The 27,625-nt window shown below is 40.8% G+C and overlaps 1 protein-coding gene across 9 annotated transcripts in view; it reads right to left on the bottom strand.

Annotated features, from left to right (window-relative positions):
* FANCD2 (FA complementation group D2) overlaps positions 1-27,625 on the bottom strand; it is a 59,436-nt gene that overhangs the window by 1,503 nt on the left and 30,308 nt on the right. For 4 of the 9 annotated variants that reach the window (XM_032326821.1, XM_032326829.1, XM_032326845.1 and 1 more), the window contains 24 exons: positions 27,027-27,087; positions 26,025-26,144; positions 25,097-25,170; positions 24,669-24,815; positions 23,802-23,902; positions 23,260-23,375; positions 21,718-21,826; positions 20,842-20,952; positions 20,465-20,574; positions 18,994-19,137; positions 17,719-17,835; positions 16,825-16,953; positions 16,340-16,458; positions 11,980-12,090; positions 10,717-10,847; positions 9,556-9,649; positions 7,997-8,119; positions 7,116-7,209; positions 6,380-6,451; positions 5,429-5,467; positions 3,908-3,982; positions 2,675-2,749; positions 1,550-1,696; positions 49-129 (listed from right to left, as the gene is read on the bottom strand). In XM_032326821.1, coding sequence (XP_032182712.1) covers positions 49-129; positions 1,550-1,696; positions 2,675-2,749; positions 3,908-3,982; positions 5,429-5,467; positions 6,380-6,451; positions 7,116-7,209; positions 7,997-8,119; positions 9,556-9,649; positions 10,717-10,847; positions 11,980-12,090; positions 16,340-16,458; positions 16,825-16,953; positions 17,719-17,835; positions 18,994-19,137; positions 20,465-20,574; positions 20,842-20,952; positions 21,718-21,826; positions 23,260-23,375; positions 23,802-23,902; positions 24,669-24,815; positions 25,097-25,170; positions 26,025-26,144; positions 27,027-27,087 — 2,500 coding nt within the window. Of the gene's footprint in view, positions 1-48; positions 130-1,549; positions 1,697-2,674; positions 2,750-3,907; positions 3,983-5,428; positions 5,468-6,379; positions 6,452-7,115; positions 7,210-7,996; positions 8,120-9,555; positions 9,650-10,716; positions 10,848-11,979; positions 12,091-16,339; positions 16,459-16,824; positions 16,954-17,718; positions 17,836-18,993; positions 19,138-20,464; positions 20,575-20,841; positions 20,953-21,717; positions 21,827-23,259; positions 23,376-23,801; positions 23,903-24,668; positions 24,816-25,096; positions 25,171-26,024; positions 26,145-27,026; positions 27,088-27,625 lie in introns of those variants that run through there. The other 5 variants (XM_032326836.1, XM_032326853.1, XM_032326870.1 and 2 more) reach the window with 5 other exon arrangements.

Here is a 27,625-nt window from a genome sequence, read left to right as displayed (position 1 = left end):
AATAAGTAACAAAATGCAACAAGCCACTGCACACTTATGCAGAGATACCTCCGTTGCTTTGCTCTTGGAGACCTGGGATGCTGTATCATCCTCACTTTCCTCGGAGTTCTGGGACATAATCTCTTCACCCTAAATGTGAATGGGCCAAGACAAATGGTGGGTTATAATTATCATATTTGGGGTCTCAAGAGGAGAAAGGCTTAGTTTACAGGCAATGGGAAAGATAATATTCTAGGCATTCTACATGGTCAAACAGACATCAACCTGTGATCTAGCACCTAGAGAAGTGATAATCAACCCAAGGTTTCTGAGATATGTGTGGGACTAATATAATATGTAGTTTTGCAACTAGTCCACTGCTGTATTCTAGTATCATACTAGATGTTACAAGGCCAGGGTATATTGGTGACTCTTTCAGTAAATGTTGAGTACTGTTGAGATTTCCCAAAGACCTTAAAGTACATGACCACCAATACACCAACTACAAATGGCCATGTTGAGGCTGAAAGATAGTATACAAAGTGGTTTAAGAACATCAGCTTTGTATCGTTTCTGTTTGGACTCAAACCCTGGCACTTCTCACTTATTGCTGAATGACTTTAGGTAAGTTACTTAACACCTTTAAGGTTTATTTTTCTCATGGAAACAACAGTATTGTTTTATTACAGTACTTTGTTTAATAGTATTGTGGAAATAATATCTCATAGAGCAAATGTGAAGAAAGGAAACTAAGTCTCCAGGGTGCTATTCCTTTCATATATAAGATTATAAGCCCCTCAGCTATTATAAACATGAATGAGAAGGGCTTGGATTCTATATGAAAATTGCTAAAACTCAGGGCGCCTGGGTGGCTCAGTCGTTAAGCGTCTGCCTTCAGCTCAGGTCACAATCTCAGGGTCCTGGGATTGAGCCCCACATCAGATTCCCTACTCACTGGGAAGTCTGCTTCTCCTTCTCCCTCTCTCTGCCTGCTACTCCCCCTGCTTGTGTGCTTTCTATCTCTTTAAAATAAATTAAAAAATAAAATATTTTAAAAAAAGAAAAGAAAAGAAAATTGCTAAAACTCCAAAGCAGTATTCTAAGCCATAGAACATTTTAGCCAGACAGTTCAAGGACCTTAGAAATGTTTATTTGTTAAAATTAGGCAGAGAATAATTTCAGAAATAAGACAGTTTCAGAAAAAGACCCCAAATAATTTTTTAAAAAATCTGTCCACATAAACAAATGTTATTATGAATCTGCCCTCAGTAGTACTTACAGCAGGAGCCCACTCTGGCCAAGGAGAGAGGTTTTATTGATCTGCCTCTTCTATCTCTGAGGCCTTGTTGTTATAGTGGTATGGCTAGGAGGAGGGGTAGAACCCATGACTAAGACCAGAAGCATGACTAAGACCCATGACTAAGACCTAATTTTAAGAGCTAAATGGCCACAGCCTTAAGAGAAAGGCAGTCTTTTAGAGAGAACAAGGCTTAGCTGACCTCCTTGACATACTTCTGATGCTCTCACAGAGAGTGGGAATAGATTATCTTGGGCTGGGCCCTAGGCTTACCTGCAAGTCCCGATTTTTGAGGTTGCCCAGCCAGAAAGCCTCCCTGCAATTGTTGAAGATAAGCATGGCTTTCACTCTGCAAACTAAAAGCTCCAGGGTCTTTTTGAGCAAGGGCACATGTTTGGTGAGTTTCGTGTCCTGGTGAATCTAAATGGAAACAAATGCACCAACTCATCTGGATTTATCATTATGCTTTCACATTCCTATATAGAAACTTCTGAGTTCCCTGATATCCTGAACACTGAATGAGAGCATAAGTCCTCCCAGTATAGGCCTGAGACATGTTCCATTAAATAGTAGTTTGGCAGAATACTCTGAAGAGAATGGAAGCTCTCCTTCAAGATAAAAGAGTCTAAAGAACATATGACCAACACCTTAGGTCCTTCTTCATAACCTCTTCTTGACCAATTATCACTGAATTTACCTAAAATATTCTTGAAAATGTATTATACTGATATTAAACAACAGAGTATCCCTATTTAGCTAGGGGTTCTTAAAATTCCTCTGTTTAGCAACTTCTAAAGTTAGAACCGGGGAGGAAGAGAGCAATAGAAACTGGACTGAGAAAGAATTTGGTTTGCCCATGACTACTGAGCTCTATGGTTCTGTGTTTCTTCAGACAAAAAGTGACAACGGTTCAACTGTAGGCTTTAAGTGGAAAAATCCTCTAATGGTAAAATGTTCTCACAAGAGACAGATGTGTTCCTTGACAAGTAAATAGTACAGCTGAAAAGCTTTGAATATGGCTGGTTTTAGAACCACCCTTGTCTCTAGCAGAGACTCATCACTTACATAATATTCCTCCCACCCAGAGTACTTTATAGAAGCAACACGTCCACCAACATTCTCTCTCTCTCACCAAAGAGAAGCTTTAGAGGAAAGAGTGGTACGGAGTTTGAGTCAAACTTTAGATGCAGAAACTGCCCTCTACATGACTGCCCAATTTCAACTAGCAACTAAGGATCTGACCACTCTGAATTAAACTGCCTTTAGACAGATGGTCTCAAAAACAAAGACTAAAGAAGGGTTAAAAAGGAAGAAGGAACTGGAGCCTGTAGATCTCCTAATCACACAGCAGATTAAGCCAACAGGTGGGCTGGTGCCATGACCTACTTTCCTTCTTACCTTGGAATGCCCACACAGGTGATGAAGCAGCCTCGTATCCAGCTGGAAGGTTTCCAGTAAGCTCAGAACATCCTCCTACAACCAACCAAATTACAAATGCCATATTAAATGCTCTCATTTCATTTTAGATGCAACCAAGCGCTCCAAAGAGGATAAACTCCATAGGTTCCAACTGTGTATTAGCAATCATCTCAATTTGGCCCTCGAAGCTAGGGCTAACTAGTTATCCCCCCCTTTCTCTTTCTAGATTATGAGGAACCAGCACCAACAAACACTGTGAGACTGTCTTGCAAACTTGCTAAATATGTGTAAGAAATCATCACCTTTGTTTCTATATTTATTTTACTACTATAACCCTGGATCTCACTTGGCCAAAAAAACCTCTCTAGACTACCTATTACAGGAACGCCTGGTGGCTCAGTCAGTTAAGCATCTGACTTTGGCTCAAGTCATGATCTCAGAGTCCTGGGATCAAGCCCTGCATCAGGCTCCCTGCTCAGTGGGGAGTCTGCTTCTCCCTCTTCATCTCTCCCTGCCACTCCCCCTGCTCGTGCTCTCTCTAATGAATAAATAAAATCTTTAGGGGCACCTGGGTGGCTCATTGGGTTAAGCCTTTGCATTCAGCTCAGGTCATGATCTCAGGGTCCTGGGATCAAGCCCTGCATCGGGCTTTCTGCTCAGCAGGGAGACTGCCTCCCTCTCTCTCTCTGCCTGCCTCTCTTGCCTACTTGTGATCTCTCTGTCAAATAAATAAAATCTTTAAAAAAAAAAATCTTTAAAAAAAACTTCTGCATGTTAAAAAAGACTACCCATTAAAATAGCAAAGAGTTTATGACACAAATGAGATGATTATTATTATTGTTGTTATTATTCCTGAGGGTAGACCTAGATAAGTGCAAAGGAATAAGCAAATAACATGCTGATATGTGAGGTCCTGGGAGTGTAACAAGACAACAAAATCCAGCTAAAAGGAGTGACAACCCTCAGATCCCATATAGAAGTAGAAGGGTGGGTTTAATCAGAGTGTATCTGAAGTTCAGCCTACTTTGGAATATTCAGTCCACTATGGGCATCTCTGGTGATAGGGGAAGTGGACCAAAGGAGCCAGAGTAGAATTGTGGCCCAGAACCTGGGCAAGGGAATTGCCCACACTCCTAGCCTATAAGCCACTATGGATAGATCTTCTAAGTAACTGTACAGAGCACATCTTTCTTCTATGAGCTCAGTTCTTACCCGGTGTTTTCTAAAACTGAAGTCGAGGAGCGGCATACACTGCTTCAGAAATGCTTCCACAAAGAGGCGCCCATACTGAAGAAGAGGAGAGAGAACTGGTGATGACCTCTACTGAGGTCTTTCACATGAAGGGCTCCTACCTCACCCAGCCCAGGAGTTTTCTTTTCTTATTTATATATATAAGAAATAAATTGGGAAGAGTCCAAAAGGTTAATTTGGAGAACGTAAGCTTAATGCAAAAACTAAATGGGCCTGTTAACTAAGCCTCAGAGTTAGGCAGACTTTTCTACCCTAGACAGAGCCAATGGGCAGAGACCTTGCTCACTATAAGAAATGGGGCATAGAAAACAGGTGGACCAGCTGTCGGAGAACCACTTACTTCCCAAAGGAAAAACTGTGTAGAGCTGAGGAAGCATATAACCAACTGCCAAATTTACTAATCAGGTAAATCACTACCCTTGCTCACTCATCTTCTGTACTGGCTCCAGGGTGGAGTAAAGAAGAGAGGAGCCAGGGGTAACAAGACGGGGAGCCATCTACTTGAAGGAACCATAAGGAGATCGAAAGACACATTCTCCTCACAACATATCCTAACTCCTAACCCAACATCAAATCTAGGCCTAATCTGGACTCTCTCTTTGGGAGAGAAGTTGGGAGATTATCAGGATACCAGCTTCCACATTCATGAGGTCAGCCATGGGCTTTAAAAAGAGGAATCAGGGGTGCCCGGGTGGCACAGTCAGGTAAGCACCCAAATCTCAAATCTTGATTTCAGTTCAGGTCATGATCTCAAGGTCATGAGCTCGAACCCTGCATCAGGCCCCACACTCAGAGTGGGGTCTAGTTAAAACTCTCTCCCTTTCCCTCTGCCCTTCCGCCCTGCGTGTGTGCATGCTCTTTCTCGCTCTCAAATAAATCTTTAAAAATAAATAAAATAGGGGTGCCTGGGTGGCTCAGTGGGTTAAGCCTCTGCCTTCAGCTCAGGTCATGATCTTGGGGTCCTGGGATCAAGCCCCACATTGGGCTCTCTGCTCGGCGGGGAGCCCACTTCCCCTGCCCCCGCCTGCCTCTCTTCCTACTTGTGATCTCTCTCTGTCCAATAAATAAATCTTAAAAAAAAATAAAAAAAAAAAAACATTTTAAAAATATATAAATAAATAAAATAAAGTAAAATAATAAAAAGAGGAATCACCTACCACTCCTTCCTCCCTCTTGCCTGGGAAGGAATGGCAATGAGTGACTACTGCTCCTGAAGTCAGCTGTCCCGAAGCAACTCCCCATAGTTCTCAGACTCAGACCAAAAGTTTTCAGACTCAGAGGAAAAGTTTTCCCACACTAGTCATCCCACTAGTGTGGGAAAAAAACATATCCACTGTCTTTTTTAAACGACCACCTGTTAACACAGATTCTGAAAACTCTGGCTTGTAGGGCAAAGTATTAAGCAACCCCTTTCAGCTGAGGCCATTTCTAGAAAGATCCACAGAAGAATAGATACTAAAGAGGACCAGGTCAACCTCTCACCTTCAAACATACATGTAGAACAGGACGGCTATCAAACACCTGGAGACACAAAAGATAAGAAACCAAAGCTGAGGTCTGCTCCTTTCAGCACCCCCAGCCTCTTCCCCATTGTGCACAGTACAGCTCTTGGTGTCATAGAGAATTCTAAAATGAAGCAGGCATGTCAACAATTAAATTAATTATGAAACAGAATAAAGTAATCACTATCACTGAGGTTCAAAAAAAAGGAATTAGGGAAGCAAAGAAGAGTAAGAAATTGATTCTAACAGGATATTAAGAAGATGGCATTATAGGGCGCCTGGGTGGCTCAGTTGGTTAAGTGACTGCCTTTGGCTCAGGTCATGATCCTGGGGTCCTGGATCAAGTCCCACATAGGGCTCCCAGCTTAGCGAGGAGTCTGCTTCTCTCTGTGACCTCCTCCCTTCTCATGCTCTCTCTCACTCTCTCAAATAAATAAATAAAACCTTAAAAAAAAAGAAAAAAGAAGATGGCATTATAGAAGTCCAAACCTTGATGTGAAGCCTTAAGGAAGATGGATGAGAGGTGGAAAGGAAAGAGAATGATATTCTGAGCTGGGAGAATAGCCTAGCAAAATCATGGATTGGGTTAGAGTACAGTGTGTGTTTGAGGGATAAAGAAGGCATTCAGGGTTGGAAGAAAGAGTGGGAATGTGCTTGGGTCACAGAGGACCCAAGACAAGGTGAGAGCCATTAAATAGTATTGTGGCACAGACACGGATGGAGAAAGGAAGAGAAGGAAAAAGATACCACCTAGGGATAGAAGGGGTTATCCAGGATGGGCTGAGGGTCAAGCAAAGAAGACAAGTGAGAACAGGTCCCCCAAGGAAGGGAGGGGAAACGAGCAGGGAGAGTCCATTTTGGAAGCCAGGACCCTTCTCGGTTTCTGTATTTAGCTGGCGAGGTGGGTCAAGGAGGCTACACACTTACTCACCTTTATTAGGTTGATGAGGATACTGAAGTCTCGAACAGCCATATTCCAGTAGAGGAGCTTCTCCTCATGAATCTGGGGGCAACCAAATATACAGGTACTTCTGAACCAGCCAAGTACTTCTCTTACTGTATTTCCACTAATATATTGGTCCTAGATTACATGGCTATTCAAAGATTAATTTAAGCCAATTATTCTCTCAATGAGATGCTACCAGTGTAACCCACAAGATGGTTCTAAGGCCTGCACAGGGTACCTTATAGAGAGTTTCTAAAGAGGACTCCTCGTCAGTAACTGACAAGTAGGAAAAAGCCTCTGCAACATACCTGCTGGTGATTGGATCCCTGTGGCTTCTCTGATCCCTATGCTCTCAGCAGTCTAGCTCAGTCCTGGTTAGCAGGCAGTAGCACAGCATCTTAAATAAGCCTGCTCCCCTCATGCCAGCTCATAAGCAGAAAACTGCTGGGCATGGGAGGCTGCGACCAAAGACATTTTTTCCAGAGCTAGGACTTATGGAGCAGTCTGAGCCTTCCCCTGGGCAGTAGCCAGGAAATATAGAGTCCAATCCTCCCTCAAACTGGAACAAAAAGAAATTAAACCAGGAACTCTTTGAAAAAGAATTCTCAATCTTTCTAACTCTAAGGAAGTAGCTTAGAAGAAACTCTGACCCAAGAAATAAAAGATGCAGTGGCTTCCTTGTAACCAGGTCTACCTCTTGTGGTGGGAGTATCTGACCCACCTGTTGTGAGTCTGCTGCGGTGCCAGCCTGAAGACCCTTTACTGTCTTTTCTAGTTCAGCCATCATCACACGGAAGAAAATGACAAAGGTGTGCCTAGAAGACATACATGTTTATACAATGATGACTGGTTAGAAAGAACTTCCAAGAAAGTCAAGAAACTAGAAGTCATTTCCTTCTCCACCTCTCAGAATTCCCTTTCACTAGGGTCCACTGTTAAAGGGTGGGGGAGTGGAAAGGATTCATAAAGGAGCCCAAGAAAATGACCTGTCAAACAATGGAATTAACTTTATGAGGGGAGACCATGTAGTGGCATGGGAGAGCTGTGAGGTGGCAGTAAGAAGATCCAAGTTCAAGTTCCTAATTCCATACTTACTGTCTGTGTAAGTCTGAGTAAGTTCCCCTCTAATGCTCATTTTCCTCATGAGTACAACAGAGATGATAACGCCCACCTCACAGAATCACTCAAAGGGTTCAATAACATGGGGAATGTTGAAGGTACTTTATAGACTTTGTATGAGACAAAACCCACTGAGATGTGCGTGACCAGATACAACCATTACTTTATCCCAAGACGGTTACAATAATAGTCTCACTTCGAAAGGATGAAAATACTAACATGAAATGTTTGGTGACTAAATCTTCTTTGTCTTTGAAGACTCTACTGAAAATTCAAGCCTCACTAAGGTCCTTTCACATGGGCTGGCTGAGAGCCCCTTAAAAAGAATGCACAGAAGACATTCTACGTGTTGAAGGAATGACTGTCTCTACCATCTGCATCAGAATTCGATGAAGGGTGAGGTAGTTATTTGGAAACTACATATATTGGACAATGTGATTCTATTCTAATTAGGGGAAAAACTGGAGGAGAGAACTCCCTTACCTGTTCAGGGTAGGGAATGTGGAAGAAGATGCATCTTTAGGAGAATTGATCAGTTCTGGGACACCAATTCCAGCAATCTCCTCTATGGCCTTCAGAACACTGTTTGTATGCTGCAGGTAAATGCTGCATTGAGAGCCACAGGAATATAAATACATGTTACAGAATTCCAAAATCAAGAATTCTTTCTTGACATATTACCAAGTACTTTGCTTTATCTATCTATTTATTATTTTAAAGATTTTATTTATTTAGAGAGAGCATGTGTAGGTGTGCCCATGCAAGCAGGGGGAGCAGCAGGAGAGAGAGAAGAGAATCCCAAGCAGACTCTGCACTGAGCATGGAGCCTGACACGGGACTCAGTCTCCTTACCCTGAGATCACGACCTGAGCTGAAATAATGAGTTGGTCGCTTAACCACCCGAGCCACCCAGCTGCCTTAGGCTTTAGCTTTAAAAAAACTACTAGCGTTTATTTTAAAAATTTTTAAAAAAGATTTTATATATTTGAGAGAGACAGAGAGAGAGAGCATGAGCAGGGGAAGGGGCAGAGGGAGAGGAGAAGGAGACTGCCAGCTGAGCAGGGAGCCCCATGAGGGGCTTGACCCCAGGACCCTGGGATCGTGATCTGAGCCTAAGGCAGACGCTTGACTAACTGAGCCACCCAGGTGCCCCTATTGCAATTTATTTTTAATAAAATGAAGATTCCAGGTAATTATCAGGAGGTAAAGGAAATGATGTTTCAATTGAATATATAGTTTGACACTTTGGAAGTGATGGATGAGTCTTGGATATATAGTAGGTAACAAATAATTACATAACTCTAACAAGGCAAAACACAACAGCAGACTCCTCCACTTCCTCCAGCTAGTCAGGAACTAACTGACAGTATAAAATAAAACCAGTGGGGCTCCTGGGTGGCTCAGCTGGTCAAGCGTCTGCCTTCGGCTCCAGTCATAATCCTGGGGTCCTGGGATCAAGTCCCACATCAGGCTCCCTGCTCAGTGGGAAGTCTGCTTCTCCCTCTCCCTCTGTTTTTCCCCCTTCTTGTGTTCTGTCAAATAAGTAAAAATTTAAAAAATAAAATAAAATAAAATAGAACCAGAGGGTCTATGATCCACATATTACAAATTCTGTTAATTTATTAATTTATTCCGGGGCACCTGGGTGGCTCAGTGGGTTAAAGCCTCTGCCTTCGGCTCAGGTCATGATCCCAGTGTCCTGGGATTGAGCCCCGCGTCAGGCTCTCTGCTCAGCCTGCTTCCCTTCCTCTCTCTGCCTGCCTCTCTGCCTACTTGTGATCTCTCTCTGTCAAATAAATAAATAAAATCTTTAAAAAAATTTTTATTAATTTATTCCATTTTTCTACTCAAGTATAATTAACATACCACATTATATTAGTTTCAGGTGTATAGCATGATACAACTTTCGTTTATTTCAAACCTACTTCTTTGTTTCCAAGTTCCCCTTAACCATAGCAATTTCTCAGTCTTTGACCATGTGAGAGATCCCAACAGTGGCAAAATGGACTATTTGGTTCATGGAAAGAAACTGAGCCTCTCACCTGAGCAAAGTATGGAGCTGTTCAGTAGGGATGCTATTCTTCTCTTTCTCCCCACTTGGCCACACCCGACAGAGGAACTGTTTGGCCAATGAAGCTGTTGAGAAATAAGACAAATACCTCTCATGCATGGAAAATTGACTATACTCTTGTTTTTTAGGTTCTCGGGGGATGATTAATGAGCAAAAGGATTTTTTTTTTTTAATATTTACTCTGAAGTTCCTAGTCTGACAATTTGAAAAAACCTATCACGGGTTCCTGCTCTACTGGTTCCCTCTACCAGAAATAAACGCGTTTGTCTAGGACACAATGCATCCTACAATCTCACCCTGCCCTAACAAACACACAAACATGAACTGAACAGACACACACTGCTGGGCATTAGGAAAACCAATCTTGTTCCTTCTGGGCAGATCAATAAGCCATGCTCATCTTAAAGAGTCATACCAAACTCTCCCCTTTTAATCAACAGGAAATAATAAAAGGTTTGTTTTGCATTTTCTTTTTGCTTTCTGTGTGTGCTGTCAATTAGGATATATAATTAGTCAGTTGCATTCAAAGAGCTATGACAAAAAGTAGTTAAAGAAAAAGATCAGAAGGGGTGCGTAGGTGGCTCAGTTGGTTAAGCATCTGCCTTCAGCTCAGGTCGTGATCCCAGGGTCCTGGGATTGAGCCCTGCATTGGGCTCTCCTTCTCCTCCTACTTCACACTCTATCCCCCATCTCTGTCTCTCTCTCAAATAAATAAAATCCTTTAAGAAAAGAAAAAAGAAAAAGATCAGGAACTGGGCCCAACCTTTCTTTATACTTAATCAAATCTTGATTTCTCCTTTCTCCCATTTTACTAACCTAGCAGTTTGTGTCTCTTTTTGTCAAATGTCTTAGATAATTTATGAAAACGGACATGAATTAACAGAAGCCAAACAGAAAATTAGCTAGACAAGTGAACTAACCAAACTCAGACTAAGCAGTATCAGCAGAGATCAGTCATAGCTCCTTTTTGGGAAAATGTCCTTTTGATATGGCAAAAGGGCACATCCACAGTTATGGGGGGGTTTACATATAAAATATACAAGGTCCTAGGAAGCCCTAAGTTTATAAGCTTGAGTTAGTTATTAATCCTATTCATGAAGAAAAAATAAAAAAGAAGATCTGGGCCCATCACCAATTTTTTCTTTGTTCTGAGCAGGAGCTGTAGATTTCTCCAAAATGACCATCAGAAGTCTGATGAGATAAAGAGCACACTGGAAACTCGGAATGCTGTGAGAGAAATTCTGCAAGTAATTGAAGCTCTGTCTGTAAAGGAGACAAGAAAGAAGAGAAAAAAAAAAAAGATATGACAAGTATTATAGATATGTGTAAATACATGAGTTGTCTAAGTTCACTTGTGTATTTATTGGTCTAACCAGAATTCTCCACATTTTCAGGTGTTTTTGTGGCCACCTTCTATCAAGATCATGATAGAACACTGTAGCCTTGTATGACGAAAGCCAGGGCAGAACAGAGCCCAGGGTCTGGAATGCTGGCCTGAAAGGGGTCATGAACACCAAGATACCCAAAGAAGAGTTTACACCATGCTTACACGAGCAACCCTGGACAAATTATTTGCTCTTAAAGCCTAAGGCAACACAATGAGAATAAAGTTTAAATTCTAGGTTTATAGGGACAAGTGAAAGGAAACTATAAGACAGAGAAAGCAGAGCTTTTAATAAGTGTACCACATTTGGTCAGCTTTCAATGCACTGAAATAATGGGAGATAGGGAGTCAAAATTAATCCAGAACTATAGCTAAAATAAAACTAGAGTGTACCCCCCTGATTGACTGTGGGAAGGAGGTCAAACAAATTTAAAAGCACTTTATCTAAAAAGAAATAAGGTCCTACCCTATAGGCAGGGATGATAAGCATTAACTGCAGACCCAGAGATAGTGAAGAGAAGGAGAAAGAAAGATGAAATTACTCTGGTTGAAGCTGGGACAGGAGGCTGGAAGCTATGCCTCTTAGATTTCCTTCTCACCTCCCTCTTCCACTGCCTTGCCCTCAGCCTAGGCTCCTCTTCTTTTAAGATGGGGAGGAAATCAGTGGTAACTACTGCTACCTAATTACCTGATTTTATTGAGAGACAGTAGGTTTCCAGATAATCAGGAGTCAACTACAGGTCATTAGTGTTTTTGACATCATTACCCGAAAAGGCCAACTTTACAGGAGGCAGAATGCCAAAGATTTAGTAGGATTTATTCAACAGTTTCTAATGTCTCAGGATTTATTGGAATACATAGATGAAAAAGCTCATATGATTGAGGAAAAGGAGCTGAAAACATCAATTTCCCTCACTACTACTGAGAGACACCCAAGTGATTTCCAAGAAATTTTGCTAATCTTGTTTCAGTTTTTTGGGACAACACTCTGGAATATGTAGTCTGACCTACCTGAGCAATTCCTCCAAGGACTGGTCAGGCTCTCCTTGCTTCAATCGGTTTGTAAGGACCTCAAGAGCTGAGTACAGTAAATTATGATTTTCAGGCTGAAAAAATCCACTCCTAAGGGAAAGTCAAGGTAAAATGGTTGAGCTTAGTTTTAGAAAGATTGCTAGACAGCATGTGAGGATCCCTGCCTCCTTATAAGTCAATGGAGGCAAAAGGAGAACTACAGCACTGGAAGTGCCCAGGTAACCAACTCAGTAACACACTGCAAGGTGAAGGGCACCTGAAACAGTCTTTCCTTAAGGGCCTAACAGTCCTCCCTAGGTTTATTTTCAGGGAATAAAAACTCTCCTTCATTTTCAACATTTTAGAGACATCTCAGCCTTCCTCCCCAGAAAAACCAGAAATAACTTCATCAATTGTTAAATCAGTACTGATTCCATAGAAGGTGCTCAATAAAAAACTTACTCCTTCTTCCCTAAGTCTTGGCGATTCTATCTTCAGATCTCTTTCCCACTGTCCCTTCCTTCCCAAGCTCAGGCAGTCACTCTAACCCAGGCCCTTAGCATCATCACACATATATGGATCACTGAGACACTTTTTGACTTGTCTTTCTGCATCCCTTTCCAATCTGTCCAGCACACTGCTGCCTAAAGGATTTTCCTAAAACACTGATTTCATTAAACCTTGCCTCTGATTATAAAACTCTAGAATTGCTTTTCTGTACAACATTCAAACTCTTTGAGCCCCTAGATTTTCTACTCCTGTAGAAACATCTCCACATCACCAGTGGTAGTCCTTCTGCCTTTCAACAAATGTATTCTGAGGTCTATGATAGGTCAGGATTTTGGGGGGTGTGATGGGGGACAGCTTTATTTATTTTTTTAAAGATTTTATTTAGGGACACCTGGGTGGCTCAGTGGGTTGGGGCCTCTGCCTTCGGCTCAGGTCATGATCCCGGGGTCCTGGGATCAAGTCCCAAGTCAGGCTCTCTGCTCAGCGGGGAGCCTGCTTCCTTCTCTCTCTGACTGCTTGCGATCTTTGTCAAATAAATAAATAAAATATTCAAAAAAAATAAATATTTAATTTATTTATTTGACACAGAGAGAGAGATCACAAGTAGGCAGAGAGGCAGGCAGAGAGAGATGGGGGAAGCAGGCTCCCCGCTGAGCAGAGCCCGACGTGTGCTCAATCCCAGGACCCTGAGATCATGACCCGAGCTGAAGGCAGAGGCCCCAACCCACTGAGCCACCCAGGCGCCCCGGGGAACAGCTTTATTGAGACAGAATTGATATACAATGAACTGCACGTATTAAAAAGTTGATCAGTTTGATCAGGTTACATATATAAACCCATGAAATCATCACTGTGAAGAAAATAATGAATATACCTATTACCCCCAGGAATTTCCTTATATTCCTTTGAAATCCATCCTTCACTCCATCCTACTCAGTGAGAGGCAATCACTGATCTGTTTTCATCGTCAGTAACAGATTATATGCTTTTTCCTAGGATTCTATATAAAAGGAATCAAATGCTACATACTCTTATGGTCTTGCTTTCTATTCAGTGTAATTCTTTTCTTCATCCATGTTGTTGTGTGTAGTATTCCACCATATGAAAATTTGTTTATCCATTTACTAGTTGATGGACATTTGTTTCTAGTTTGGGGCTATTACAAATAAAGCTGTTATTAACATTTGTGCACAAATTTTGTATAGACATATGCTTTCATTTCTGTTGAGTAAATACATAGGAGTAGAATGGCTGTGTTGTATGTTAGGTGTATGTCTCACTTTTTAAGGAACTGCTAAACTGTTTCAAAAGTAGGTGTACCATTTTACATTTCCATCAGCAGCACGTGACAGTTTCAGGTGTTCCATGTTCTCACCAATATGGTAAGGTAAGTCTTCATAATTTAGCCATGTTGTAATTTTAACTTGGGAATTCCTTAATAACTAACACTACTGAACATCTTTACATGCCATCCATATATCTCCTTGATGAGGCATCTGATCAAATCTTTTGTCAGGCACTGTTTTTAAGTCCTGGGGATAGAATAATGATTGGTTTCAGCTCGCATGGAGCTCAGGGTCCAGCAAGGAAGATAGATGAACAAATAATTATAATAAAATATGGTAAATGCTTATTGTAAGAGGATACCAGAGTATTAGGAGAAAACTGGGAATTAGAGAGGTAGGAAGGAGGCTTATTACCTGCCTTCGGGGTCAGAGAAGATGCCCCGGAGGAACTAAAGTTTAAATCCAGATCTCAGAGATGAGTTAGAAAGACTGGTGATCAAGGAGGGTGGGGATCAGGTAGAAGAATGAGTACGTGTGAAATCTTCCAGATGAAAGTAATATAGGGTACTGAAATTAATTCAGTATAGCTGGAGGGCAGAACATAAGATAAGTGATAGGGCAGGAGCCAGATAATAAAAGGTGTTAGAAACTAGGGGAAAGAGTCTGAACACAAGAAAAACACAAGGACAACAAGGACCAAAGTTGGGATAGGATTTGCATTGGGAAGACCACTGACTACGTGTGAAGAAAGGACTGAGGGACAGCAACTGGAGGCAGAGAACCAATTGTGAAACTAATCTCGTCCACGTGAGAGATGATGGGAGTCTCAAAGCAGTGCGGTAGGAGAGCAACAGATGGCTATTTAGATGTTATTTAAAAAATAAAATTAGGGGCACCTGGGTGGCTCAGTGGGTTAAAGCCTCTGCCTTCGGCTCAGGTCATGATCTCAGAGTCCTGGGATCGAGCCCCACATCGGGCTCTCTGCTCGGCAGGGAGCCTGCTTCCCTTCCTCTCTCTGCCTGCCTCTCTGCCTACTTGTGATCTCTGTCAAATAAATACATAAAATCTTTAAAAATAAAATAAAATAAAATTAACAGGATTTGGTGATCCGATGTGGGACAGAGAAAAGGTAGTGGGTAGAGAAAGGGACAAAGAACAACTGCTGGTTTCTGGCTCAGACATTGGTGGTACTATTTATGTAGCCCGGCAAAGCTGAAGGTGCTATGGTAAGGATGATATCACATTTTCGATGTGATGTGTCTGAGGTGTCAATGACACATCTACGAAGTGTTGAGTAGGCAGCTGGATATAAATGCCTTTAACCAGAAGATAAATTTCAGCACAAATTAAAGCTTGGGTGAGATTACCCAGAAAGCCTGTACAGAAGAGAAGAGCCAGGGCCTACCCTTGAGGAACAAAAGCATTTAAGGGACACAACCCCCTCATTTCTACTTTCATGCCTTCACCATACATTCATTCACCCATGCCATGCCTTCCCAACCATTTCCTTTACCGCCCAAAAGGTCATCTATACTTCAGGACCCCATGAAATTCCATTGCTTCCACAAAGTATTTCTAAATACCCTAGTTCAAAATGTATTCATCTCTTTAACATATAATCTGGAATTTGTCTACAAGTTGTTAATGACTTTTTTTAAAAGATTTTATTTTTTATTTATTTATTTATTTATTTTTTAAAGATTTTATTTATTTGACAGACAGAGATCACAAGTAGGCAGAGAGGCAGGCAGAGATAGAGAGGAGGAAGCAGGCTCCCTGCCGAACAGAGAGCCCGATGCGGGACTCGATCCCAGGACCCTGAGATCATGACCTGAGCCGAAGGCAGCGGCTTAACCCACTGAGCCACCCAGGTTCCCAAAAGATTTTATTTTTAAGTAATCTCTATATCCAGTGTGGGGCTCCAACTCACAACCCTGAGATCAACAGTCTCATGGTCCACTGACTGAGCCAGGCAGGTGCCCCAGTAACAATTTCTTAAGTAACACTTTCTCTAGTGTTATTAATGGAAAGAAAGGCTGCCACAGCAAACCTGGCTAAGAATCAGATGGCCCAGTCTGTTACAGGTTAGCCATTATCAAGTCACCTAATTTTCTTTTTTCTTTCTTTCTTTTTTTTTTTTTTAAGATTTTATTTATTTATTTGACAGACAGAGATCACAAGTAGGCAGAGAGGCAGGCAGAGAGAGAGAGAGAGAGAGAGGGAAGCAGGCTTCCTGCGGAGCAGGGAGCCCGATGCGGGGCTCGATCCCAGGACCCTGAGATCATGACCCGAGCCGAAGGCAGCAGCCCAAACCACTGAGCCACCCAAGCGCCCTCAAGTCACCTAATTTTCAAATGAGTTAATAACCATGGCCATATAAGACACAGAGGGTACAAGATCAAATGAAATGATGCAGGAACACCCCAAAAAGAACAAGCACATGTTTACATAAGACTTTGTGAGCCTTTTCTTTCTTTTCTCTACCTCAATGCCTTGGGGCCTGTCAGATAAAAGCAAGTGCATACTTGATTATTTCTATCTACCACATCTTCCAAAATACTCACCAAGCAAAAAGCCCATGAAATATCTGCAGTAGCCTCTGATAGCATGAAGACATTACGTGGTACTCCTGAACTTTCATTCTTGGGCCGTCAACTACACCTTGGTTCTCAGCAGCTAAGCACTGAAAAGGAAAAATGCTTTTAGGACCGTTGTTTTGGCAATTGCCCTAATTTTTCCTTAAATATTTTTCAGCCAAAAATGAAATCTCTTATTCACTTAGTAATTTCTAAATTTCTTTCCTTTTTTTTTTTAAAGATTTATTTACCCATTTGAGAGAGAGCACATGTACGCATACGAGTTGGGGAAGGCAGAGGGAGAGAACCTTCAAGCATATTCCCTACCAAGTGCAGAACCCTATGCAGGCCAATCCCAGGACCCATGAGATTATGACCTGAGCTGAAACCAAGAGTCAGACACTCAACCAACTGAGTCACCTAGGCATCCCAGTAATATCTAAATTTCTATAATGTTAAGATAGGCTGCTGACCTGAAAATAGTTGTGAATGTTCTCTAGATGGTTACACATTGGAGCCAGCAGTTGAACAATATTATGAGCAACTTCTTGAGCAGATCTTTGATGAAGATGTGAGAATCCAATATTCCGGTTTCCTTTACTCTATAATAAATTCAGAATTACTGGGGAAGAAAAGTGCTGGATAGCTTCTCTGAAATAGAGTTTGTTAAGGAGCTTTGTCAGACCTAGGTCACAAGGCAGAAGTAGATAGAAGAAATTGGTTACTTGCCTAAAACTCTATTCCGAGCAAGGGATCTTGCTCATCTTCAAATTACCAAGAGGCTGCCTTTTATAATGTATTTAATTGAGAAGTACAGACCCATAATTACTAATTAAATAAAGCTCACACAAAAATAGAAATCATTTAGGCTGATAAAAACATCGAGCAAGTAGTGAATACAAAAAAAATCAAACAACTAGATATATTAATGTTTAAATGTTTACACCTAAAACTTTCGTGTTCTGTTGTCAGCATCATCCCACTGCTTCAACAGATGCTACATGCACATTTGTACATTTATACACATATGAGATTCTGGCCTTCTCTAGATAGCCAATTACTACTATACCGAGGCCTGGGTACAGGCTCAAGGGAGGGTTTTAAAAGCAAAACCCCAGTAGAGAACAGGATTCAGGACAGGATTCAGAAATGCTCAGGAAACTTGGAAATATGTATCCTGTTTGAGATGGTTTTGATTTCTCTGTTCCAGAGTTTCTTTCTAAAGCAAGGTGATTGGGCTCTGGAAATGAGGCTGGCACCATCATTGTGATCCAACATGATGCCAGAGAAAGTGACAAACTTGTTCATTAGACTTCCTTGTTTCCAAATTCATCAAGGCCAGGACTTGTGCTTCTGCCTATACTAACCTTGAGGAAGGGGATTCTCCTGGCAACAGAGGGTGTCAGTATATTCTCCAGTTTTTGGGAGAGATCTTCCAGCAAGAAAAGCAGCTCAGGGGGCTGAAGTTGCACAATTTCTGTAGCCTGTCACAAGGAGGAAAGAAAGGATAATTCCAAGCATATCCTCATCATCTTTTTGAAGGAGCACATTTCAGGTTTACTCTTCCCAATGGGTGAAGAATCTAACCATTCCCCAAAAAGAGGGAAATTTCCCCACCTCATATAAATGGTTGTTGTGCTCTGTCAACAAATCAAAAAGTCAAGCACTACCGAAGTACAACAAATTTTATTAAAACAGAAATCCAAGTGAGTATAGTTTTAGAAAACATACTTTCTTGTTTAAAGATTATTTATTTATTTATTTTACAGAGAGAGAGAGAGAGAGAGAGAGATCACAAGTAGGCAGAGAGGCAGGCAGAGAGAAAGAGGGGGAAGCAGGCTCCCCACCGCAGGACCCTGAAATCATGACCTAAGCCAAAGGCAGACACTTAACTCACCGAGCCACCCAGGCACCCCAAAAACACTTTTTTTTAAAAAAAGATTTTATTTGTCAGAGAGACAGAGAGAGAGAGAGAGCACGCGCACACAAGCAGGAGGAGGGGCAGAGGGAGAAGCAAGCCTCCTGCTAAGCAAGGAGCTGGAAGCTGGACTCAATCACAGGACCCTGGGAACATGACCTGAGCTGAAGGCAGTTGCTTAACTGACTGAGCCATCCAGGTGTCCCAAGTATGTGACTCTTGATCTCAAGGTCACGAGTTCAAACCCTACGCTGGACCTAGTTTACTTTAAAAATTAAAAAATAAATAAATAAATAATGTTGTTTACCTTAAAAAAAAAAAGATGATGAGGATGATTATTCATCATTACTGTCACTATATATGGAAGCTCTGGAAGCCAGAGTCCACCTTCTCTCAATGCTTTGGTGCTCCTTTTACAATAAGAATAGAGCTGAGAAATTTTTTTTTAAAGATTTACTTATTTATTTGAGAACAAGAGCAAGAGTGCGCATGCATGAGAGAGCAAGTGAGCGTGCAAGCATGAGTAGGAAGGAGTGAGAAGGAGAGCAAATCCCAAGCAGATTCTGTGCTGAGCCAGATTCAGGGCTGGATTTTATGACCCTGAGATTACAACCCAACTGAAACCAAGAGTCAGATGCTTAACTAACTGCACCACCCAGGCATCCTGGGCTGAGAAATTTTCTGAAACAAGATTAAATTCTAGGATCTCAGCTCTGTGACTTACTGCAGTGTGCATTTCAGTATCTAAGATGAACTTGGTCACAAGCCCACAATGCAGAATAGAGAAGACCTCAATGTCCAGTTCTCGGAAAAAAGCATGGTAACTCTGTAGTGACACTGATGTCTTTTCTTCTTTCCCTTTGAACTCCTGGGAAGAAAGCAACAGTATAAACAAAGATTCTATAATAACCTGTTTTTTAAGAAAGACCTCAAAGTATAATTATGCATTCATTTTATGAAGATATTACTTTTTTTAGCAAATTACCACCTTCCTTTCACCAAAGTCTCTAAATATTCCTGACACAAAAGCACCTAATTTAAAATTGAGATATGGGTCACATATCAAAACCCTTGGCTGATTTCCTCTTAAGTATGAACTACTAGACAAACCAAGATGTTATGGCATGGTAGAGAAAAACAATGAGTTGTGGCACCAGACCAGTCTGGCTTCAAACCTTGCTCAAGCCTTATTAATTGTGTGACTTTGGGCAAGTCACTTAACATTTCTGGGTTTTAGTTTCCTTACCTATTAAACATAGATATTACTACCAATCTTGGGTTTTAGGAGATTACAGGAACTATACAAATACACAATATTAGCCAAAAACCAGAAATAATTGGGATCCACGTGGTTTAGGCAATTTCACAAACATATAACTTACTCTGTGATTGGGAGACCTACAGGAAAAAGGAACTACTATTTATTGATTATCAGAAACTGTCCTAAGCATTTCATGTTATCTTAATTGATTGGGAAGTTGATAATCTGGGATTAGAGGGGGAAGAGGCTAAAAGCAGTATATCTAAAACTAGGTCTTAAAACAAAATTTGATACTATGGTGAGTGCTGTGAAGTGTGTAAACCTGGTGATTCACATACCTGTACCCCGGGGGATAAAAATATATTATATATTTCTAAAAAATTTAAAAAATTAAAAAAAAAAAAGAAAGAAAAAAAATTTGATAAATGCTACGAGAAAGAATTCAAAGTACTGCTGGGGTGTAAAAAAGGAGTGACACATTTAAGAAAATGACTAGCAAAATAAGTGTGTTATAGTAATAAGGACTAAGAGTCTAACCCTAACTCTGCTACTGGGAGAATCACCCCAAAGCTGAGGAGAGTTCGTCTGCCTCTCTTTTCTCTAATTTCTCTATGTAAAATGCAGAGTATGATGCTGGTCCTTGTTAATCTTTTTTTTTTTTTTAAGATTAAAAAAAATTTTTTTTTTCTTATTTATTTGACAGAGAGAGAAGAGCAAGAGAGGGAACACAAGCAAGGGGAGTAGGAAAGAGAAGCAGGCTCCCCACTGAGCGGGGAGCCCAACGAGGGGCTCGATCCCAGGACCCTGGGATCACGACCTGAGCGGAAGGCAGAGGCTTAATGACTGAGCCATCTAGGGGCCATCTAGGTGCCCCTCTCCTGTTAATCTTACTGTATTATTACACGACCTTCATGGAAACCCATTATTTCAGTACCTTTTCCAGCTGGCTTCTATTAGATGGTGTAGGGTCACATTCTGAACTGTCCGCCTTTGAAAGTGTGTCAGGAGAGGATGTTTTGCTGCCATCTGCTTTCCGTTTTCCTCCTTTTGTTTCAAAAACAGAAAAGTGACTCCAGTAATCAATTATCATATTTGTTAACTATCACTGCCTTTAGGAAACAACCTGCTGAAGAGTACCTAGGGTAGAGGAGGTAATTTTATAATGCTGCATTATAGTTCATTTTATAATCATGCCAAAGAAAGAGTTCAATGACATTATCTCTCCAGCTACTGAAGCCTTGGTGCATATGACCTCTTATGTTAATTCAGTGATCTGACCCTCCTATGGAGACTCAGAAGAAGAAAACATACCTATCTTTCCTTGTTTTCTGATTTTTGCTGAAATAGCAGCAGCAGTAGGAGGTGTTACATCTAAAGTTTCCAAGTCAAAGTTTGCAAGGGGAGGAACATAGTCTGGGGTGACTGGAAAAGAGAGGAGACAGAAGCTCAATGTATACCAACCACATTATCACTGTTAGAATATCACCTGATTGGTTAAAAATTAATTTTCAGAACTACCAAGTATGGCTGAATGCCTGCAAGATACATTCAAGTTACCTGACATTAATTGCTTTGGCATAGCAAAATGATCAGAGATCACTTACAAGAATATCGTATTAAATGATTATGACAAAATAAGATAAAATCATTCTAAATAATGATACAAAAAATATCCAAGCAAGTAAGGACTAAAAATAAACTAATCCTTATTACAAATCTGAAGATATTAATATTTGATCACAAAGAAGTTTGTATTATACACAATTACATAGATGAGGGCCTGGGGGGTGGGTTCCTATGTTTTCCCCAGAAAATCTACCTAGCACTTTAAAACAACAAGTTTATTTAATAGTCAGAGGTATTAAGAGATCTGTCAGCTTTACTCCTGGTTCATAACTATGTTCAGGAAAGCAAAGGGCACTGAAAGTTTGATTTTTAAAGACAAAAAGTTACTTTACAAAAGCCCAACCAATGCTTTCCATTTTTTATTTTCTTAAGTAGCAAGATTTCTTGAAAGTAACAATGGGATGAAAATGGATATATTCTTCCTTGTTATTGTTGTCGAGCAAATATTTTCTTGTCTTAGATGAGTAGGGGATGGCTATCAGTGAGCTTGGGTTAAAAGTAAATTCTTTATCTCCTCACTGCTTTCCTAGCAAAGGTACTATAATAGGACACTTTCCTTACCTGCCAAGTACTTTTCCAGGATTCTCTGAAGCTCCACAATATGTTTTAACCGGGTGAGCACCTTCCCCTTCATCTCAGGTGATGTTTGCTGGCAGAAGGCATTTACAATCTGGAAAAGTACGAATTATATTCTCGTACATGAATGGTTCCAATTTTGACCTCGTTTACATTATTTCATCCAGACCTTAAAAAAAGCCATTCAGTGGCCAGATCTGAGTTTAGTCTGTAATTTAAAAGGTGTTCTCAGGGGCACCTGGGTAGTTCAGTGGGTTAAGCCACTGCCTTTGGCTCAGGTCATGATCTCAGGGTCCTGGGATCGAGTCCCATGTTGGCTCTCTGCTAAGCAGGGAGCCTGCTTCCCCCTCTCTCTCTGCCTGCCTCTCTACCTACTTGTGATCTGTCAAATAAATAAATAAAATAAAATAAAATAAATAAATAAAAGGTGTTCTCAGCAAGGTGCTATAGAGGGAAAAAAAACCCCTGGGCCAATATAGGAGATCTGACTTTTAATCCTAGTTTAATCCTAGTTCTACTGATTTCTAGTTAAATAACAAGTTGAATAGCACAGTGACTAGAGAGCATACACTTTGATTAAACAAATCCTATTCTGCTACTTACTAGCTGTGTGACCCTGGCCAAGTCATTATTAGCCTTTCTGAGTTTTTACTTCTTCAACTACAAAATGAGACAGCTATAAAACAAGAATGTAGTTGTTATATGGATTAAATATTATAAATAAAGAAATAAGCCCAGCATTTGGCACAATTTAAGTGCTTGATTTTTAAAAAAATTTTATTTATTTATTTGAGAGAGAGGGAGAAAGAGCAGGAGAGCACAAGCAGGGTGAGGCAGAGAAAGGAGCAGGCTACCTGATGAGCAGGGAGCCGGAAGCCCTGGGATCACGATCCGAGCAAAAGGCAGACATTCAACCAACTGAGCCACCCAGGTGCCCCTATTCTTAACTGACTTGGTACTCTATGTATCTGCAACTGCATAGGTGTAAAACAAGGATAATACCTGTCCTATCTACTTTAGAATATAATTGTGAAGATAAGAAGAGATCATTTAAGTGAACAGTCTCAGAAATAATATGCATGATAAAAGAAATGAGACATAAATGTAAGATGGTACTGTCATTTTCATCATATTCCATTATTGTGCATTTCATTGAGCACAATATATTCCAAAGGAATGGGAAAACCATCATTGACTTGATCTCACCAAATCAAAACATTAAGTGGATACCTATGCAAGGGTGAACAGTATTTTCACAGTAGAGTAGGTAGTTTATTCCAGGCAAAAGGAAGAATACAACAAAAATGCTTAAAGTAGTAAAGCATGAACAATATTAAGTGAATTCTAAGTGTTTTGATTTGTTTACATCAAAGGGTACATAAAACTGGGGAGAAATGGGACATAACAGCTGGAGAAGCTTAGCGGAGACTTTTTAGAGAGTCCCATGAGTCCATGAGTACTAGGAAAGAGTTTCCTTCCAACAAGAACTATAGACAACAGGTAAAATGTCCTAATAACTCTGCTTACCTCTCGGAACCAGTTAAGAGTAAGAAATATGAGTGAACACATGAACGAATGCTGTTTAACAGACATGGATTCCAACCTGTCTTCAGGATCCAAGTCAGTAAGGAATATAGGACAATCTGAAAGAGAAGAACAAACATTTCTAACTCCCTTTATTTCAGGTCAACAGAACCTGGGTGCTACCCTTAGAGTCACCTATCTCTCCTAACTTGCTTTCCCTTTAACTTGTATTTGAAGGTCATGCTTTGATTAGTCTCAAAATTACCGCCATATCATGTAGCAATAATTACATACAATTAAGAAGTCCTTGCAACATTAGAGGTGAAGACCAGAAAGCAACTAGAAACTATGATGATGACTGATTTGTCAACATGACAGAAATCTGTATGTATTATTTTGTCTTGGGAATTCCATTATTACTGCTATTCTACTCTATGAAGTTAGAAAATTTCTTCCCACACACATGGGGTACTTGTTTGTTCCTTCCCTAAGATTATCAAAGAAAGGTTACAAAGAAGAAAGGATCTGGTAACTTCATCCTATACCTAATAAACCATCAATCTCCTCCAAGTTTCCATTATGTTGTTTCTCCACACAAAGTCTCAGTAACCGGAAATAGGGAGCCAGGCACAATGGAGACACCAATCTAGAAAGAAAAAATCCATTTCTAAACAGTACTTTATAGGCATATTAGTCCATGTTTATAAGGAACCCAACCTTATAATTAAAGAGTTTTGCCCAAAACCAATGTCTACTTTTAAGAATACAAGACAAGGAACTTAATGGATGCTCAGCAAATAAAGAATGAACTAATCTGGAGGAAGGCAGAGGCTGAGTAGAATGAATATCCATGAGTTAGGAGCAGCAGAGGTAAGATGGAAGGAAGGAGGGAGAGTGGCAGAGGCAGACAAGTATGCTCAAGCGAGGGAGAAAGGAACAGAAATGAAAACAGCCTCACAGAGCACTTGTGGGCTGTCCTTAAGCAATGTAAACCCCAACCACAGGGTCTAAGAAAAAACAAGGAATCTGACCCATTCTAGCTAACCCCAACCACAGGGTCCAAGAAAAAACAAGGAATCTGACCCATTCCAGATACCATCTGTTTTAGGAGAAAATCACTCCTCCTTTTAAAAAGATATTATTTATTGACTTGAGAGAGAAAGAATGAGCTGGCAAGGGACAAAGGGAGAAGGAGAAGCAGGCACCCCATCAAGTAGTAAGCCCAATGTAGGACTTAATCCCAGGACCCTGGGATCATGACCTGAGTCAAGGCAGATGATTAACCAAATGAACCACCCAGGCGCCCCAGAAACCTTATCCATCAAGCTCTCAACAGACTGCAAGAAGTGTGGAATACCCCATGAACACTCAAAACAGCAAAAGAAGTTTTAGAAAAGAAGAAATACACTGACTTTTGGTCTGATTCTTTTGAAGTCATTCTATCCCCATCTTCTGCAAAGTCTTGAGAGAATAACAGTGGCAGAAGGTTGATGACAATCCCCTCATGACTATTATATTCTTCTAGTCCATAGAGAGCTTTCACGGGAAATGGATAGTCGCTGTGGAGAGAACCCAGAATTTGATGTCCCAAGGGTATACACATCTACTTGGGAAACTGCTAGAACAAACCAATCTTCCTTCTTATGAGAAGAAATGAGAAAGAGAAAGAATAAGTTGAAGCTTTTAGGAATTCTGGAACTGGGGTGTTAGGGTGTTGGGAGGAAAGAAACTGCGGGACTGGGCCATATTTAGCTAAGGTCACAAGCATTCTGATGTCTATACCAACTACTGATATAATTTCTTCACCAATAAAATCAAGTTAGTGGTATCTAGTACTTACCCTACTGGAAACACACAGAAATCCACCACAAAGGCATCTTGGAAATCATTGAAGATGGTCTGCCCAACACATTCCTTCAGGAAGCAAGCAAACAAACAAGACATAGGTAAGGGTGTACTGGCTGTAGTGTCCTAGACAAACTATTATGCCCTAAGTCTTAGTTTCCTCATTTTTTTTTCTTAAGATTTTACTTATTTACTTAAGAGAGAGCATGAGCAGGGAGAGGAGCAAAGAGAGATGGAGAAGCAGACTCCCCCCGAGCAGGATCATGACCTGAGGTGAAGACAGCCGCTAAACCGACTAAGACACCCAGGTGCCCCCGTTTCCTCATTTCTATGTTGTTGTTTTTTTCAAGATTTTATTTATTTATTTGTGTGAGAGAGAGCATGAATACACATGCACACAAGTTGGGGGTGGGGGGCAGCAGACAGAGGGAGAAGCAGACTCCACGATGAGCAAAGAGCCTGATGTGGGACTTGATCCCAGAACCCTGGGACCATGACCTGAACCAAAGACAGAAACTTAACAGACCAAGTCACCCACACACACGCCCCCACCCCCGTTTCCTCATTTCTAATAAGATAATAACAGTCTTATGAATATTATGTGCCCCATTATTATGAAGTAGAAAACACATAATACATGAAAAATGCTTAACACAGTGCCTGGCACAGAATACATAGTGGCTCTCAACATCATCAACAATAGTATCATCATCCTCATCATTACTATTATTGTTATTATGTGAAGGAGGTCCCAGAGGTGAGGTCTGGGGTAGGGCAAGTCCGAACAGTCTTCCCAACTAGAAGATGGGAAAGCTCACAGAGTGATCTACTTTTGCACTGCAACAGACAGAAGGGCTTGAAGAATATGGAATAAAAAGCAGTTCTCATGCTTTGCTGCTTTAAGAAAAGATACTGGACCTTACCAGAGCTTTTGGAGCCAACTTTCCTCCTTGGATCAGATTAGCAAATTCGTCATAATAAAGTGCAGAAGCCTGGGGAGACTGCTCACTGCAGGAATGAACCAACTGCAGCAAGGAGGTCACCTGGAACACCCAAAGAGGAAAAGTGGTTCAGCCACTGGGCTGCCAATGTTTTCTAAACACCACTCACCCCATTCATTAGTAAATTTTTCCTCCAATTTCACTGGCAAAGCTCTTACTATCACTCACCTGTTTTCTTGAGTTTCCTGACAAGCCCATCTCTAATATCTCTTCTCCAAGCCATCAGACACACACAACTGGATTAAATTTTTTTTTTTTTTTAACAAACATGCCCTTTCTTTTCACAAATACTTGTATTTTATTTTATTTTGAGAGAAGGATAGAGAGAGAAGGAGTGCACATGAGTAGGGTGAGTAGTAGAGGGAGAAGGAGAGAGAGAAAGAGAGTCTTAAACAGGCTCCATACCAAGCGCAGAGCCCAATGCGGGGCTTGATCTCAAACACTGAGATAATGACCTCAGCCAAAATCAAGAGTCAGATGCTTAATCAACTGAGCCAACCAGGCACCCTGTATTAATTTTTCTAAAGCAAAGCTTTGATTCTGTCGTATCTATGCTAAGAAACCCTTGAAGACTACCATGATGTAAAAAATTAAATTGAAATGTCTTGATTCACATTCAAGGCCCTCCCTTTTCTACCTCTGGACTAGCTTTATCTCCAACTCTCCAATTATATGCTAACTTGCGCCTATTCTCCAGTCAACCTCTTATTCTACAAACATGGCTCACTTCTCTTGCTCTCTAGGAATTCACAATTTAATTAAGGAGATTAGACAAATACAGAAATAAATGTAACTCAGGACAGCCAGGAAAACATACATTGAAAAAAAAAAAAACACAACACACTTTTTCTGGTAAACCGACAGTAACCAGAAGCAATTCCTCAGTTATTCATAAACATATCCAACTACATTACAAGAACTAACCTGTGTGCACTGTTCGTTGCTCAAGTCTGTTCTCCCTTGGGTCAAATTTGAAGATCTACTTCTAAAAACAAGGAATTTTAGCTTCATTTTTATATTTTGTAAGAACTAGCAATAAGTGTATGAATCCTGCCATCCCTGGGATGTGGGTAGAGATAAAAGTACATAAAGGCACAGAGGACTATTTCAAACTGTGGATTAGAGCAAACAATGGCTATCTTTGATTTTTTTTGAAGGGCACACTAAATTAGTAATAATCGTAAGAGCAAGCACTGGGCATTGTTCTAAGCATTTAATGCCCACAAGTGGTATAGCTCCAAAGAATGTAGCCTGCATGAATTATTAATGCCGATTCTAAGAATGTCTCCTGAGGCTCCAGGAATTCCTAACAAATTATCTCTTAAGGAGCATAAACTGAACACCAGTGTCATTTTGCAATGGCAACATCTTAACAAGACCCAACTCTGATGCTCCTGTCACTGGGTGGCTTATTTTTATCAAACATGATGTCCCAGACAATACCACAGCAATGGAGAATCTGTAATGTCTAGTGCCTGGGAGAGGCGCAAATGTAGAAAAATACATCCAGGATGTTCAGGGTT

The sequence above is a fragment of the Mustela erminea genome, chromosome 1 (genome assembly GCF_009829155.1).
Source record: "Mustela erminea isolate mMusErm1 chromosome 1, mMusErm1.Pri, whole genome shotgun sequence".
NCBI classification, from domain to species: domain Eukaryota; kingdom Metazoa; phylum Chordata; class Mammalia; order Carnivora; family Mustelidae; genus Mustela; species Mustela erminea.
The sequence above is the reverse complement of the archived record's forward strand: the minus strand, read 5'-3'. Positions and strand labels throughout refer to the sequence as shown.